This window comes from Gymnodraco acuticeps, unplaced genomic scaffold (assembly GCF_902827175.1).
Source record: "Gymnodraco acuticeps unplaced genomic scaffold, fGymAcu1.1, whole genome shotgun sequence".
NCBI lineage: Eukaryota > Metazoa > Chordata > Actinopteri > Perciformes > Bathydraconidae > Gymnodraco > Gymnodraco acuticeps.
In genome coordinates this window covers 3,077,768-3,095,653 of record NW_022992222.1, presented here as the reverse complement: position 1 = coordinate 3,095,653, position 17,886 = coordinate 3,077,768, and the positions used below count along the sequence as shown (strand labels likewise).

At 41.8% G+C, this 17,886-nt stretch overlaps 1 protein-coding gene across 3 annotated transcripts in view; it reads right to left on the bottom strand.

Annotated features, from left to right (window-relative positions):
* babam2 (BRISC and BRCA1 A complex member 2) overlaps positions 1-17,886 on the bottom strand; it is an 88,272-nt gene that overhangs the window by 52,918 nt on the left and 17,468 nt on the right. For 2 of the 3 annotated variants that reach the window (XM_034205953.1, XM_034205954.1), the window contains exons 5-6: positions 2,984-3,178; positions 1,772-1,846 (exon numbers count right to left, since the gene is read on the bottom strand). In XM_034205953.1, coding sequence (XP_034061844.1) covers positions 1,772-1,846; positions 2,984-3,178 — 270 coding nt within the window. The remainder of the gene's footprint in view (positions 1-1,771; positions 1,847-2,983; positions 3,179-17,886) is intronic. The other variant, XM_034205955.1, reaches the window with a different exon arrangement.

The following is a 17,886-nucleotide window of genomic DNA, read 5'->3' as shown; positions in this document are numbered from 1 at the left end:
AATCACTGCGACTTGATCCTGATGGGCCAGCTTCAGACATACAACGTGTATTTGTGGAAAAATGCATCAAGGCTGCAATCAAATCTGAACCTGTTTGTCAGATATTTTTTTTCTTATACATTTCTGTAAAGGGTAGTGGCTTTGGTGTACAGAACATCCACTTCAGAGAGCCAATGAACCTTCACTTTAATCAGCTCGGATAGATGCATTCTTGGTTGGTTGCGACATTGACCTACAGGCCGAGGATAACTGGTGAGGCAGAGTATGTGCGCAGTATTTTCTTTACACTCAATTCTATGTGTAATTTAACAAACTTAACATTGAATCTATAGGGTATGTATGCTTGCTCAGTCGGGGAGAACCATAGCAGTAATTGCACTTCAACTGCTCTACAACAGCATTGAATTAATGCAGTGCAGAAATGTGCAACGGACAAAAAGACCCGACCCCAGACAGCATCCTGGCTGACAGAAGTAATTGCGTGACAACTGTCAGGCTGAGAATCCAGGTCATCGGTTTGGCGTACAGTACATTTGTGTTCTTAGAGTCCGGCCTATACGCTGCATAATCCCGTCTTTCTGTAATGCGTAGGAGGACAAGGTGTGGGCTGATGTTCATTACTTTCCTCTCCGCGCGTCGATACATCTTTCTTTAGTCTTCAAGTGCTCCCATGGTGATACTATGTATACCCAAGCTGCCAAATACGGCATAATACTGCGAGAGTGTGTGCAGCAAAGAACATGATATGATTAGGGTGACAGAAACATACATCCACATCCAAGACTTTGTCGCAAATAGAAATCAGTAAATATTACAGAGAGTTCTTCTTTGACAACACTGTGTCAATGGCTACACTGCTTGCACCACCCACGGGTAAAAGGTGTCAGTATGTCTGCTTATTTTTCAAAGCCTTTGCAAAGAAATCTCCAGGAAGTGACAGCACAAAAAAAAAATGTCATCCATAGAGCCCCCCTTAGGGCTGAAACTTTCCTGCCTCAAGACATACAGGTAAAAAAAAGGAATATTCTATCATGACCATAACTTTTGTTATTGGATGGGTCCACTCTGAGAGACTCAGTGCTGCAGGTCTGAGAAACATGGTGACAGAGGCTGATATGAGGCTGACGATGGTTGCCGTATCCCTTATGTTTACCATCATTTTCCTTTCACAAACAAGAGGCCAGGCTGGAAAAGGCCAGAGAGCCGGGGCCTGCAGCAAACAGGCAGTGGAAGATGGAGGGGGGGGGTTGACAGAGAGTGAAAAGAGTACTAGAGATGAGGGGGAGAGTGAGAGAAGGGAAAGGCAATCACTGATGAGAGGGAGAGAGAGAGAGAGAGAGAGAGTGTGTGTATGTGTGTGTGTGTGTTTGGGCTAAGCTGCCTCCAGACACCACGCGGCTCAGAGCAGATCGAGAGTGACGGCTTGCTGATTAGTCAACTCACAGCCCCCAAGACTGGAGTCTGCATACACACACACGCATACTTGCATACACTCAATTGCATTGCAGTTCATATAAATATAGCCTGCTATAATCATTGCACACGTCAAAAAACAAACAGCATATGGACACAAATACATGTGAACATATGGAAAAGGAAAGTACAGAACGTAAACAGAAGGACCCTCATTATATCTAAAGGAAGTGACAAAATGTACTTTGAAAATAAAAGCCTACAGCCCTGCAGGCAGGTCTGCAATGTGTAGAAGCAGGAAGTAGGTGGGTACTTTATTAAAGAGTCAAAATGTGTATGGGGTTTGGAGGGTAGTTACCTTAAGGAGATAGACAGGGATGTTGCTGAAGTCCACAGGCAGCTTGAGAAGGAAACGGGCTGAAAACTCTCCCGTCTGGAGAACAAGACACAGAGGCAAAATCCTTTCAAATCAGTTACAACAATAAAGAGTTTTGGTGTCACAAAATATGCATGTAAAAATCCATGTGTGTACATGCACATTACAGTCTGCAGATGGAATTATTATCAACTAGAACTACTGCCTTGCTGTAGCTAACCGGTGAAGTTAACAGTCATTTGTGTACAAAATGTCACAGTGACTTTGACCTTTGAACATCAAATTGTAAACAGCTCATCCTTGAGTCAAAGTGGACATTTGTTCGATATTTGAATAAAAAAACCTCAAGGTCTATTGTCCAGCTAATGGGACCGACTTTTGGTCACAGTGGGCTAGACATTGACCACTACACTTCACATGCAGATCTTAGATGGTCAGAGTAAGATGTGTTCTGTGTGAGCGTCATCTGTGTGTTTAAAACCGCCTGAAGAATAAAAAAGATCTTACCTTACCTTCATTTCTTACTGTGACATATTAAGCAAGAATAGTAAATCTGGTTGCCATTAGTTTGGGTAATTATCACTTTCTTTAGAAGTATCAACAAATACTAACTATGATGTTTTAAGTATTATAAAGTTAGAGAGATTAAAAGGTTAGCTTTCTTTAATCACATGCAACAATTGTTTGCAGTATGATGTTCCAAATCCTATATAAAACTTACATTTTAGACACACAATTAGATTACACATAGACACACAACTTGATAGCACAATAACTTAACATCATGTGCCATGAGGCGGCATATTAGGACTGAAATGAATGTTCCAAATCCAAAACACATGATTCTGATTTGTCTGACACAAGTTCTTTTGAAAAATCAAATAGGAAACCTTATTAGCTACAGTATTTGCTACGGACATGTTAATGAAATTATGATTCAGGATTAGATTCTAAAAAAAGTGTTTGTTTTTTTTAATGGCAAAGAAAATCAAGCCCTGCTCATGTCATTCCATCTTATCTTAACATTGAACAATTAAGTATTTATTTTCTCAACTCAAGATAGACCAAGCTAGGAATAACATGAGGAACTGTCCTCTATGTATTTTCTGAAACCAACACCTTATCCTGAGTTTTGTCAAATCTAAGACATCACAAAAAGGAAGCCATTTCAACAGTTAGTCAACCGTTGCCTACCCAGCTGTTCTTGCGTCCAGCATAAATCTCCATGTTGCGGCCATAGTTGGGATCTTCCAGCAGACTATCGTACTCAAAGAGTAGCCGGGAGCTTTCACGTAGACGTTGGCATTGATAGTGATGGTACTGCTGGATTAGCTCCTTCACCAGCTGGAGCAAACACTCTGGGTTCCCAGCATCCCATTGGACCAAGTGCTGAGAAAGACACCAGATAGGAGGCATTAGGACAGACGTAACACATGGCATTAATGTTTTTTTTAAATGGTAAATGGACTGCATTTAAAGAGCGCACTTCCAGTCTTTACGATACCTCAAAGTGCTTCTACATATACAAGTCAGCATTCACCCATTCATTCAGAGGCAGACACTGCTATACAAGATGTCACCTGCTCAAGGGATTGAACTGTCAACCTTCCAGCACACTACCTCACAGCCACAGTCACCCCCAATCATGTTAACAACATATTAGGATGTTAAATCAATACACTATTAAAGTAATACCATCCATCCATCCATCCATCTTCTCCCGCTTATCCGTGGTCGGGTCGCGGGGGGTAGCAGTTCCAGCAGAGAGCCCCAAACTTTCTTTTCCCTGGCCACATCAACCAGCTCTGACTGGGGGATCCCAAGGCGCTCCCAGGCCAGCGAAGAGATATAATCCCTCCACCTGGTCCTAGGTCAACCCCTTGGTCTCTTCCCAGCTGGACGTGTCTGGAACACCTCCCTAGGGAGGCGCCCAGGTGGCATCCTAACTAGGTGCCCAAACCACCTCAACTGGCTCCTTTCGACGCGAAGGAGGAGCGGTTCAACTCCGAGTCCCTCCCGGATGACTGAACTTCTCACCTTATCCCTAAGGGAGACACCAGCCACCCTGCAGAGAAAACACATCTCGGCCGCTTGTATCCGCAATCTCGTTCTTTCGGTCACGACCCATCCTTCATGACCATAGGTGATGGTGGGAACAAAAATGGCCCGGAAGACAGAGAGCTTTGCCTTTTGGCTCAGCTCCCTTTTCGTCACAACGGTGCGGTAAAGCGACTGCAGTACCGCTCCCGCTGCTCAGATTCTCCGGCCCATCTCACGCTCCATTGTTCCCTCACTCGAGAACAAGACCCCGAGATACTTGAACTCCTTCACTTGGGGTAAGGACTCATTCCCTACTTGGAGTGGACAGTCCATCGGTTTCCTGCTGAGAACCATGGCCTCGGATTTGGAAGTGCTGATCCTCATCCCAGCCGCTTCACACTCGTTTGCGAACCGATCCAGTGAGTGCTGAAGGTCGCAGACCGATGAAGCCATTAGAACCACATAATCTGCAAAAAGCAGTGGTGCAATCCTTAGTCCACCGAACTGCAGACCCCCTCCCCCACGACTACGCCTCAAAATCCGATCCATGTATATTACAAACAGGATTGGTGACAAAGCGCAGCCCTGGCGGAGGCCAACCCTCACCAGAAATGGGTCCGACTTACTGCCGAGGACCCGGACACAGCTCTCGCTTTGGGAGTACAGAGATTGGATGGCCCTGAGTAGAGACCCCCTCACCCCATACTCCCGCAGCACCTCCCACAGTAACTCCCTGGGAACCCGGTCATACGCCTTCTCCAAGTCTACAAAACACATGTAGACCGGATAAGCGTACTCCCAGGCCCCCTCCAGGATCCTTGCGAGAGTAAAAAGCTGATCCGTCGTTCCACGACCAGGACGGAATTCACATTGTTCCTCCTTAATCCTTTCGAGTACCTTAGAGTAAACCTTCCCGGGGAGGCTGAGTAGTGTGATGCCTCTGTATTTGGCACACACCCTCTGATCCCCCTTTTTGAAAAGGGGAACCACCACCCCGGTCTGCCACTCCTTCGGTACTGTTTCCGACTTCCACGCAACGTTGATGAGACGTGTCAACCATGACCCTCAACACCCAGAGCCTTCAGCATTTCCGGGCGGATCTCATCCACCCCCGGGGCTTTGCCACTGTGGAGTTGTTTGACGACCTCAGTGACCTCCGCCCAGGAGATTGGTGTTGATCCCCCGTCATACTCCAGCTCTGCCTCTAACATAGAGGGCGGAGTTGTCGGGTTCAGGAGTTCCTCAAAGTGTTCCTTCCAACGCCCTAACACTCCATCAGTTGAGGTCAACAACGTCCCATCCTTACTGTACACAGCTTGGATGGTTCCCTGCTTCCCCTTCCTGAGGTGTCGGACAGTTTTCCAGAACAACTTTGGTGCCGCCCGAAAGTCCTTTTCCATGTCTTCTCTGAACTTCTCCCACACCCGCTGCTTTGCCTCAGCCACGGCTGAGGCTGCTGCCCTTCGGGCCTGTCGGTAGTCGGTACCTTGCAACTGCCTCGGGAGTCTCCCGGGATAACAAATCCCTGAAGGCCTCCTTCTTCAGTAAAGTAATACCCGCAAGAAATTTAAATGAAAGGTAGCCTTAATGGCATCTAATCCCTATGTCGGAATATTTGCCAAGAAATCTTAAAAACTAAGATTTCAATACAGCCTTAACCATATACAGGGTTCTATGGCTTGAGTAAAAACTGCACTATAGTTTTTTTTTACCTGGACCCTTTTAATCCCACGTTTTGTGTTGCAGACTTAATGACTAAAAGGGGATAACAATTTGTTTGAATTAGTGCAATACTGAGTGGACCATTGCAGACAGCAGACGCTACACAGGCTGCAACGCAATCGCTTTGGGCAATTTTGCACCGTCATTGTAGGTCCACTAAAAGTGCTTGTTTTGCCACTGACTCAGATGCTATTTTAAATATCCCACAGAGAAATTAACCCTTTGTCTTTGGGCTTTGTCCTGTCCCTTGTAGCAGGAAGATAATGGTATAAACGTGAGTGAGAGTTAGAGAAATAAGTACTGGTATGGTCAGAGTTTGTGGTGTTCAAGTACAGAAAAGGTCTTGCTAAGTGTTAGTCTTATTCTTTCAATAATGGACCAAAACCAAAACTGGTTCTCCCGGTCAGTAATTCAGAGACAAAAACATGGAAAAATATGACTTAATTTTTTTCCAGGATTAAAAATAGGTATACGGCACTCAAACATGAAGTCTGAATTCACTTTACAAATACACACGGATATATAAGTACCTTTAAAGAGCTTATCATTTTGAACAACCCATTAAGATTATGAAAGACCCTCGAGACAAGAATGGGTTGGGAATTAATAAATAGTATTAGCAGAGAAGTGCTAGACTAGAAGTAGGTATATTGAGGAAGAACATGGTAGAGATAAAAGGATTTTGCATGAAAGGGAACAAAACACCACCAAAATAGCCTATTCCTGACTTCCCATTACCAGATCCGAAGGGAAGGGTTGTGCTGAAGGATTTCCTGTTTCCACAGAGATTTGAAATGATATGGAAAATGACTGAGCCTGAACTGAAACTTTTCTGAACTCTGTTGCCATACTAGTTGACAGCTATAGATTGTTGACATGGACACATATTTTAGCTCATTATTTAGTGTAATGTCTAAAGGCTCTATGGTGAACACGTTTTTTTCCTCCCTCAATCTCAATTTCTGAAATCACCAAATGCCTTCAACCTACTTACTGAGGCCAGAGACCAATATGGAAATATACAGGACGCAACTCCAATCATATTTAACCACCTGTCATATATCAGTAAGCAGAACAGACCACATGTGACTCTCTACCGGGCTTACTCTACCGAACAGGTTTTTACTCTCTTAAGGGGAACCCGATCGTTGATGCGCAAGGAGTCAAATGCTTATAATTAATGTGAACATCACTGTGCAAAAATAAATTGGAGGAAACATGTCGGGTCTAATAAAGACAAATGGAAGGCTGAGCTCTTGGGAAAAAATGCTTTGAAAGCTTGTTAATGGAGAAGTACGGCACGCAAAGCTAAAAAACAAGTTAAAAAAAACACAACTGTCTTATTACGTTTGCTAAAGTGCTAGGACTTTAATTGATACTAAACTGGAACTACTGTGCTTGTTAATTAAAAAAGATTTGTGCGGCTTTGAGGAAATGGCACGTTGAATAAATGGCACTTCTCATCTTTTTACACAAATATTATTTTTTCAAATTGACATGGTGTAGATGGAAAATATTTGAGAATAAAAGAAAAACAAGATTTGTAGCTAGTTAACTGTGTTTTTTGGCCATGATGTATGTCTTTGCTCCCTTGAGTCCTTAACATTGAAAGTGTTTCCTTTCCCCACTCATCATGAAAGTGAAATCTCAATCTGTTCAACCCACCGACTGAAATGCCAAAGTAAATGTGAAACTATAGTTCATTATCATTTCACTCTGCCTTGCTGAGGCAATCAAGATATTTAAATACAGTTCAATCTTAATGATGAGCAACTCAGAAAAGAGGGCCATTTTGGTGGGTAGCGTGGGAGGGAGGATTAATAGGTGCTGAAAATACTGTAACTATAAATACCCATTACATAGAGGTGTCAAGTCAAAAAGCAGGATGTCTTTGACTTGCATTAGCTTGTCTCCCTGACCCTGTCTGTCTCTTTGTTTTGCCCGTCTTCCCGTCTGTCTGGAATTCCATATCAGCTCCGAAAGATGGAGAAAGCTTCCATTGTTTTTAAGCGACCGAGACCAAACCCACACCCTCTTGCCATGGAAGAGAGGGGGGAAGGCGAAAGAAGGCCAGGCTAAACAGAGACAGTGACCTCACCGTCCTCATCCACCAGTGGTTACCAGCAATGCCGGGATTCCCGAAATGAGGGGGCGATGCAAACAAGGATGGGCATTGTCCAAAACAGGCAGTCAGCGCTCCGGGGCAGGAGCGAGCTGAAACTGAGGAGAGTCTGAGGAAGTGCTGTGTCAGGATTGTGACATAGCGTATCAGTGAAACTGCACTGAGGAGGGTAGGCAGGGGGGAGGGATCCAAAGTGGAAGAGGGGGGAAGAAAACAAGCTGTAAAGCTCAGGCAAGTAGGCCAAGGCCAATGATAACAGGCTTGAGACTCCATTGAAACTGTAATAATGACACAGTAAACAAAACAGAACTTTATAATAAAATACTGCTGCTGTACTATATTACTGCCCAAATGATACAGTTCAGATACCTGCCATGGTAGTTTAGTTTTCCATAGGACTACTGTTGTTCAGAAAAAGCAACAAGAATTGTCCTAGTATGTACGGACAGGATTGCAGGAGAAACACTCCCTTAGTAATTACAGTTAAGGTTTCCTCAAGCTCAGTAGTTAACCTCAGCTGCACCAGAGTTATTTTCTAGCCAATGACAGCAGTAGCGTGGCGTGGGGAAAAAATTAGGGGAAGCCAATAATACGTCCTTTCTTTGGGGTCGGGGGTGTGGTGGTCAATGTAATAACGTAACCAGATGAGTGATTACAGCACCCGGTATCATTTTACACACATTTTTCTCAGATGCAGGACTTACATACGCCTGTTATCTAACCGACAGGTCCGCACGCACTCTCCAGCCGAAACTCTAATAAGCATTCATTCACAAACTAAATCGGGAGACCTTTAACGTTTTACGTCCGATTCGTTCCTTTTTTCCTCGCTGTACACAGCTCCAGTTTGGGCATTGGCCTGTCATCAGATTGTATTTGTTGTTCCTGCTGTAGCGGAAGTTTAGTACAATTACTTTTGATGAAATACTCCAAATCTCCACCCTCCATAATTGCACTTGCTTCAGTTGCTTGCTACTTTCTAACGGCGGTGAGAGTGATGCAGTGACGCTATATATCTTCTATCGATTATATTTATGATTCGAAAATTATAAAAGTAGGGTAGACATGTGGATATTATCCGACTGAACAAAACTTGCATTTATCAAACAGGTTTGTTTTCCACTGACCTTATTTCGAGCTATTTTCCAAAATCCTATGGAGAACTCCCATTGCTTTTTTGTCGAGGGAAACCGAGAGCAGCTTACTTCCGGATTTTAGGACGCGTCACTGCAACACTAAGTTGATGCGATTTGATTGGATTGTGAGGCAAGGGAAGCCAGCCGCCTCTGGCTTCCCTTGGCATGGCCCTGACCAATCACAGGTTGGCAGGGGCATCACGTGAGCTTCATCTGATTGGTCAATCCCTCCATTTTTTTCACCAAGGGAAGCCAGATTCGGCGGGCCTCCTCTCGCAACAGTGAGTGCAATCTACTGTTTCACCATAACATCTAGAGGGGCGCTGTTTGTTTCACTCTTTGTAAAATACTCAATGAGAATGGGGGAGAGACGGGCCGGCAGCAACACACAGCAAAGGAGAATTATCGAAACAAAACAAAGTGTTTTTATTTATTTATTTAAATTATAACTACAATCCGAAAAAACAGGGGAAGCCTGGCTTCCCTTGGCCTCCGGGAGAAAACGCCACTGAATGACAGAGGAGCTGAGCTTGTAGTGGGTGACTTCCAGGTGAAGCGAGGTGATGCAGAAAGAAAGCTAGGTAGACTCAAACTAATATAAATCCGGACTTTTTACACAACGTTCTATGTAAACCCTAACCTAAAATCAAAAAGATTAAAGCCAATTTTTACGTACCGTATCCGCAAGAATGCAAATATCCCCTATGGTACGCACAACATACAGTTGAGGCCAAAATGATTAGCCCCCCTTCTGAAATCAGACAAAACCCTGGATTTCTCCATGGAAATTACCATTAACAACAAGTGTTTATAGTGTATTTGTTTCCAAAATAATAAAGGCAAAATGTCCACCAAGTTTGATTAAGATATTTTATTGATGCACTGAGTTGAAACAAGAAACGGCAAAAATGAGACGTCCAAAATGATTAGCCCCCTGGCCATTAATAGTCAATAGTGTACCCTTTCTGAGCCACAACTGACAACAGCCTCTTAGAGTAGTTCTTTACTAGGTTGGCACAGGTCTCTTGAGGGATTTTGGCACATTCTTCCATTGCAAATTGTTCCAGCTGGTCCAAATTGTGTGGTTTCCGAGCATGGACATTCACTTTGAGCACCCTCCACAGATTCTCAATAGGATTAAGATCTGGGCTCTGTGCGGGCCACTCCAGCACCTTGGTTTTGGTGTTCTTTAGGAACTGTTGAACCAATTTTGATGTGTGCTTTGGATCATTGTCTTGTTGGAAGACCTAGCTACGACCTAAGCGAAGACTAAGAGCAGATTTTTTCATGTTATCCCTCAAAATGTCAAGATAATTTTCTTTTTTCATGATGCCTTGCACCCGAACAAGGGTGCAAAACAGCCCCACAGCATGATGTGTTCTTAGGGTTAAAGGCCTCTCCCTTTCTTCGACAAACATAAGCAACATCCATGTGCCCAAACAGTTCCAGTTTAGTCTCAACAGACCAAAGCACAGACTTACAAGACTCATCTTTACCTTTCAAATGTTCACGGGCAAACCTCAGTCTGGCTCTGATGTGCCGCTCTTTGAGTAGAGGGGTTCTTCTGGGACGATGGCCCTGAAGCCCACCATGATGAAGAGCCCTCACCACTGTGTTCCTCTAAACATCAACTCCAGAAGAGGCCAGGTCAGCAACAATCATCTTGGCAGATGTCCGGGGATTCTTGCTGACATCTCTGACTATTTTCCTCTCCAGAGTTCTTGAAATCTTGCGCTTTCGACCACGCCCAGGTTTGTTTCTTACAGAATGTGTCTCCTTGTACTTCGCAATGATGCAACGTACAGCAGTTCTAGACACTGTGAAGTGCTTGGAAATAGCAGTGTAGCCTTCCCCCTTATTATGAGCCTCCACTATCTTCTTTCTGAGCTCAAGACTGATTTCCTTTGTTTTTGGCATGGTGAGTAGGAGTAGTAGTATAGTCCCTCTCAATAAGGTATTCAAGTGCCTGTTTCTTGGAGTCCTTTTATGCTGATTGAATGCCCAGGTGTGGCTTGAAAGCCGATCGGTTGATTAGGGGTAGTTTGAAAGCTGGTTGATTGATTAGGTTAGGATTAGGCTAATATTTTTTGACCAACCCATTTTTCACTATATTTGATATAAAGCAACTCTAAAAACGTATTTTATGTTCCAAAATGTACCAAAAGCTACTAAATAGCACTGGTGAATGTTTGATTATATCAAGTTTTATCAATGCTGCGAACATTGGGAAGAATTTTAGGAAAATGTTCCATAACTCCTGGGGGGCTAATATTTTTGGCCTCAACTATACATTTTCATAATCAGAGAATGTATGCAAAGACTCAGTGCGAACGTCGGTATCAACGTATCAGAAGCTTGAACCAACAGCCATGCTAGATGTTATGAAATATAATGTGCAGCAAATTATATGGTATTTTATTAAATAGTTGTCATCATATTGTACCAAAAACTAAATATGTTAAACTCTTGGTAGCAGTAGTTTAACAGTCAGAATGAGAAGGATTTGACTTCTGGTAACCATTACTGATTAAAATGTAATGTATAGTTGAGTAATTTGACCCCGGACCAAATTGATGTACTGACAGACCCACGCACAACATTGCCGTCCCTATTGTTGAAAAAACTCAGGTATGGCAGATAACAGGAAATGGCACTGGTTTACATATATAGTACTGAATGTTCTGACTTTGAGTTAACAAGGTAGCACTTGAATGTTAAAGGAAGACATTGGTCGAACATAGAGGGAGAGAAGCAATGAGCAAAAAAGCAATGTCCGTGTGCTGCGGCGTGTGCGTGTTTGTGTGTAGACATGAGAGTCTGTACAGACTCTTCACTGAATTGATTTTGTACGCTCTGCTGAAGGCTGTGTGTGCCAAAACAAATCTATGTGTTTTTTTCATGAATAGGATAAGCCCTGCGGAAAATGTACAGATTTGATACATAGAAAAAACAAAAGATGCAATAATCACAATCTTGACTATATGAAAGCTTGAGATTTAACATTTGATGAAATGAACAGAAAAATAATCTATCTACATACCTTCTAGTGCATGCTGTATAGAAGGAACATTTTTCAACGGGCTCTCTCCACAGGGGGTAAATATCATAACCTTCAACAATACTCGCTGGTTTAATCTGGACCTCATAATCCAATTATTTTGACAACGCACTGGCTAAACCTGTGTCAAGTGAATAAGCCTTAACTTGGCTTATGATAAAAACCTGTCACCTCTAATATGTAAATCACTGATACCTTGCTTTTTGAAAATAGCACATATCTTTAAGAAGCAATATATAATCGTATTACATTATGATATTAGGATTTGATTCAATATCAATGTTGAAAAACTGCATATTAAGAATATATTGGATTACCAATCCCATTTAGCATTTTGGGTATTTATGTAGGAGTGTGTCCAAGCCAATGTGAAAAAGCAAAAAGCTGGTTGACAAAGATTAAAGAATATAAGCCATTTAAAACAAAACATATGTTCTTTCTGCTTATTGATTCATTTACATATGTTCTAATTAGACAGCAGAAAGAAAATAGTTTGTGATAAATAAATATTAAAGAGGATGAGCAGTATAGTTCACAAATAACCTTATTATGTGTAGTTGAATTATTGTGCTAGTGATAAAAGGCCAGTAATTTTTTTTTAGAATGGTTAAAATCATGCAAAAATAAGTCTAAAATGGGCGGGGAAATGAAATCCCGTCAATTCCATAAATGTAATCCTTGACATAATAGTTAGAATGGTATGGGGTTGGCAGTCTCAGGTAGTGAGCTTGATAAGGACTTGCTGCGCCTGGTGTAAATATCCTTAAGGCCAGTAGAGCATTGCATATTATTTGTTCAGCTATTCAAAGCACTTTGCCAGGCCTGTTTTGTGCCATTTCCCTACCAGGCAGGGATGTTCCGCTTCAAGATACTCTTAACAGTGCAGGAGTAAGTGTTCCTTTAACCCTTGTGTTATGTTCACATTTCGCACCCTTTGGTAATGTTCGGGTCAAATTGACCCGGGACATATTTCAGGGTTTAAAAAAAATACAGAACTAAATTCAACATGCACAATTCCTTATATATATTGTCTTTAACTAATTCCCCAACAATATAAATGAAATATATGATTAGTTTTTGAAAATACTCTTTGCTAGATCAAATTTAACAATGGAAGTGTCCATCGTTTTTTGTGATAAAAATGTAATTTATGTTAAAAAAAAATACACTGTAATAAAAACTAAGTTTACATTTTGCTCATGCTTTTCTAGGACTAATGTAAATGAAACATTTTTTCATTAATGTTTATTATTTTTAATCTGTCATATAATAATCAAAGCCCTGAAGGAAATAAAGCAATTTATCAGCAATTGGAACTCAAGAACCACATCCAAAAGTATTTGGCTGTGAAATATAGAGGGAATGAAACATCCATATAGATTACATAGAACAGATATAAACACAAAGCAAATAAAAACAATTAACAGTCACTATTCATAAAATACAGTATATCCGAAAAACATATTAATGAAGTGACGCTGCAGAACATCATGTGAGTCAATGGGCAGGTCCGTTTAGGAAACACATGATGTGCAGAACTTCTTCGTGTGTATAGCACAGATGTACTTGTTGCAGTTGCTGCATGTAGTCTGTGTCTTTGAGTCCTTTGAGGGTCCACAGACCTCACAGCTGGTTGTGGGGGTCTTCCAGAAGCTGACTGTGGGGGTCTTCTTGCGGCTGGCTCTGAGTCAAGTTCATCTTCCAATTTGCTGTCAAATTCTGAGTTTACCTCCACATCTTCAGAAATGTCTTCCTGTCCCACTTCACCGTGTTCCTCTAATGCATTCCACTCACTCTCATCCATTATTAGCTCCAAGGCTCTGAGCAGAATATCTTTTGGCCATTTTGTTGGTAGATAATTGTAGTTCTGCACTACACTGTTACTACACTGAGGTTATGTCTCTGTTTAGTCCCTCCTCCGGCATGCAGGTGCGAGGGGGGACAGTGCGAGAAAATGTAAAATGTTTATACATTTCTGGAAGATCTAAAATGTTTATAATGTTCTAGGATAGTTTTGTGTACACACAACAAAGGGTAAAGATCAAGGGAAAATAGGATCAAACAGCTTCTCTATGCATACAATTGTGTGTGTGTCTGTGTGTGTGTGTGTGTGTGTGTGTCTTTAGTTTGTGTGTTTCTGTGTGTTTTTCTCTGTCTCTCTGTCCTGGTATTGTATCCGGGTCAGATTGACCCGAACCTCTTATGAAGGACATAAATGCGGATGGGCATTTTTTCATAAGTGGAAAAAAATAAAAACATTTCCACATGTCCTTCACAATAAATAAGCCCCGGCCATTGAGTTTCAGGTTGAACGAAAATATCCTTTTTTTTTTTATTCATTGAAAATGGAAATCGGGTCAATTTGACCCGAACACCACACAAGGGATTTGATGGGATACATATCATTTTTTTAAGCATCTGCGGTGAAACAATCTTCCATTCCACTCGATTAAAAGACTACAGTGATGCTAGCAATGCCGTGAGCTAACTGCAAAAATTAGCAAGCCAAAGTGCTAACACTTACAATGCGAACATCTTGATGTTTAACAGATACAAATGTTAATCTTGTTTATTGTTTGAGAATGACGATATCTGACAACAATCACTAGACGTTAAGTATAGCTAAGGCTGATGTGAATTTTGTGATAAAGTATTGGATGAATTGATACATTCTGGGTGTTTCTCAATGTTGAGGAAGGCTCCTCCAGAACCACTATTTCAAGGATGCTACGTCATCGAGTCCCGCCGAAGGACTGTTCCAATGTCCAGGATCCTTGGAATTCTACCGAGGCCGGCGTCCTTTGTTGCGGGAAATTTCGAGGCTGCACATGTGTATCCTCCGTGGTCTTAAAATCCCCACAATGCTTTGCGCACGGACCAATTTCCAAACATTTTGGCGGAAATCGCGCTCCATTTAAGGCGGGGCCTCGCATATGACGCACACCTGCACACCTGTTAGCCTGTTGCACCATTCTTCGTTTTCCGAGGCTAGGAAGGATTTCACTCATATCATGTAAAATATCTGTAAATGTGCATAATTATTTACTGATGCCAAATAAAATGTGACAAAGACAACTATATTACTCATGAAATATTTATTAACGAAATATTTCAGAAATTAATTTGAAACTTTATCAAATTAGGCTTCATCAAAGCAGCAACACACTCATTTTAACCAGAAAGGTCACAACATTAAAAATGAGGCAAAGGAAACTCAGCAGAAATTCAGCACAGAGAACTGTCAATGCAAGGAAGCTGCATTGTCCATGGTCCTGAACTACAAATTATAAATGTAACATTTCAGCAATCAGCATTGAAACATGTCCTTTTGTAAATATTTTGCCGACTAACAAATTAGTGAGATACATGTGCCTGTCGGGGCGCGCAGAATGTTTTAATCCTTGGTGGCACTGAGGAGAGGGCCACTCGCAAGTCCTGTTCAACAGAGAGCCGTGGCCTCCTGCTGTTCTTCATGTAAATCAGAGTAGAGAACGCCAACTCCAGAGATGGGGTCGTTACTAAAAAAATGTAATATATTACATATTACTTTTTAAAAAAAAGTAATATATTACACTACTTCGTTACTATCTACATAAAGTAACTCGTTACTTTACTCGCCGAGCACGTACGAACTGCGCATGCGTGAGTGGCAATAACTTTCCTTACCAGCAGGCGGCGGTAGTGTGTATTTGTCATTCAAAACAGGCAACAACCGGAAGACAGAGAAGAATGGTAAATGGTAAATGGACTGTACTTATATAGCGCTTTATCCAGTCTTTACGACCCCTCAAAGCGCTTTACATACTACATGTCATTCACCCATTCACACCCATTCATACAGAGCAGTACGGGAGCAACTCAGGGTTAAGTATCTTGCCCAAGGATACATCGACATGTTAGCTGCACGGGCTGGGATCGAACCCACAACCTTCTGGTTGAAAGACGACAGCACCCCCTCGCAGCCACAGTCGCCCAGAAGAAGAACAGACTACGTGATATAAACAAACAACAAATAGCGTGTGCGTTAGCTTCACCTTAGCATGTGTTCTTTGCAGGTGTTTGTTGAGGTTTGACGTGGTGTTTGCAGCAGTGGATAACAGCTTCTGGCCTGGACACAGTTTGCACCTCACCGTCACATTCCTGTCTATTCTTCGGACGAACTCAAAATAATGGGCATACCTCCACCCCTCGAAAGTTATCGCTGACTCAGCCATGTTTATGCAGCACTGCACGTGGAGATGTGGACGCGCAAGTCGCGCAGATTACGTACATATAAACCTACAAAATACTGATATAGTAAATAAAAAAATTATTATTTTTGTGTAGTTGTATATTGCAATAATAACGTATGGTTGTCACAAAATCCCACGGCACACCCGGACTTGCCTCACGGCACACCGTTTGGGAACCACTGCTCTCGGGCAGTGGTTCCCAAACGGTGGGTCGCAGATGTGTGAGTGAAGAAAAAGAAATCGAAAAAAAGAAATGTCTTTTTTTTTGGGGAAAAAGTCTAACTTTTATTTTGAAGGCCCGATTTTCTAACGCTGTGCATGCAGTAGGCATTGGATTGGAAGTACCGGAGACCATAAACGGTTTTGAAAACTTCAGTTTAGAATCAAGATTGTTGCCGGAAGTCCCCACGGAGAATAACTTTGCGGTAGAACTAATTATTCTTTATATATCCATGGGTACAACTTCAGATAAAAATGAACACATAATGAAATATGACCCCCCGGTTTTATGATTGACAGGTCACAGAACAATGGGAGCTATCTACCCTTACCCACAATTTAAAGTAATTCACACAGACTATCTCCTCTTTGCTCTTCTCTCTGTGTGGAGCAGCAGGTTCAGCTGTCAGAACTAAGTGAAAAACAAACAATGGCATACAATATTATTAATATGTCGGGTAGTAATAGATTTATTTATTTTCTTCTCAGAGTGTACCAGAATGCGTAGTTTATATGTTAGTATTTCTGAAAATCTCCTGGGGGACAATCCCCCCAGGCCCCTCTTCTGCGGTTGGGTTTTCAGCATGTGTGAAAAGTGTATATTACAGCACCATTTTTTGTTGAATAGATTTGAGTGGTTCAACATTTCGGGACACGATTTATTGACAAAGGAAAAAGTGGGTCCCGAGGCCTGACCAGTTGACAACCACTGCTCTAGGGAACTCAAATATCTGTTGCATATATTAAGGTTGGCTCTTTCTGTTTCACTAAAAAATAAATTATTTCTGAGAGGAACATAAATGGAACCCATATTTCATGGCAATCCATTCAATAGTTGTCAAATAATTGGACCAAAAATGTCTCCTTGCTGGTGGCGATGGAGAAAAAGGTCAGAGGATCATCACAGTTGTTACAAGTTATCCTACTGGGACCCTGAATGTCTGGAGAAAATGTAACTGAAACTATATAATATATCTATATATATATTTCGGACAGATCTACAGACTGAAAAGAATAGAGCCACACCATTGGCATTGCAGAAAACACAATACCATGAAGTATTGTTGGATAGAGACAGAACTACTCTAGTTAAATGAGTGACTTATTGACACTAATAGGCATTTGTCATAAAGCAGTGATTCCTTTACGCTACAATTGAGGTGAGCCTGAAGTATTGTGAGTATGTATAAGGGAAGAACTCAACAGAAACAGTGTTTTCCTTTAAGAACAAATTGTACACCTAATTTGGGCATCTTCACACTGAATAGACCCAAGTTGACAGAATTATGTCTTCCTGTGCCATCCGTCTGTACCATCTCCCATCCAATATGTATCTTAGGCCAATGAGAGAGGGACTGGCATCTGAAAATGCAAGATAATTATATAGGCCAAATGTGATTTTTATAGATGCTGGCAACCTGATCCAATAAATCGCTGTAGACTTGAAAGTGTTAGGCATTAAAAAAACAAAAACTCCCAAGTATTAAATTAATCTCTGTTAGTCTCTAATTCAAGTGTGGGCTCACACCCTGTTTCGCCCCCGGAGAGTGCCAAGTCTAAGATCATGC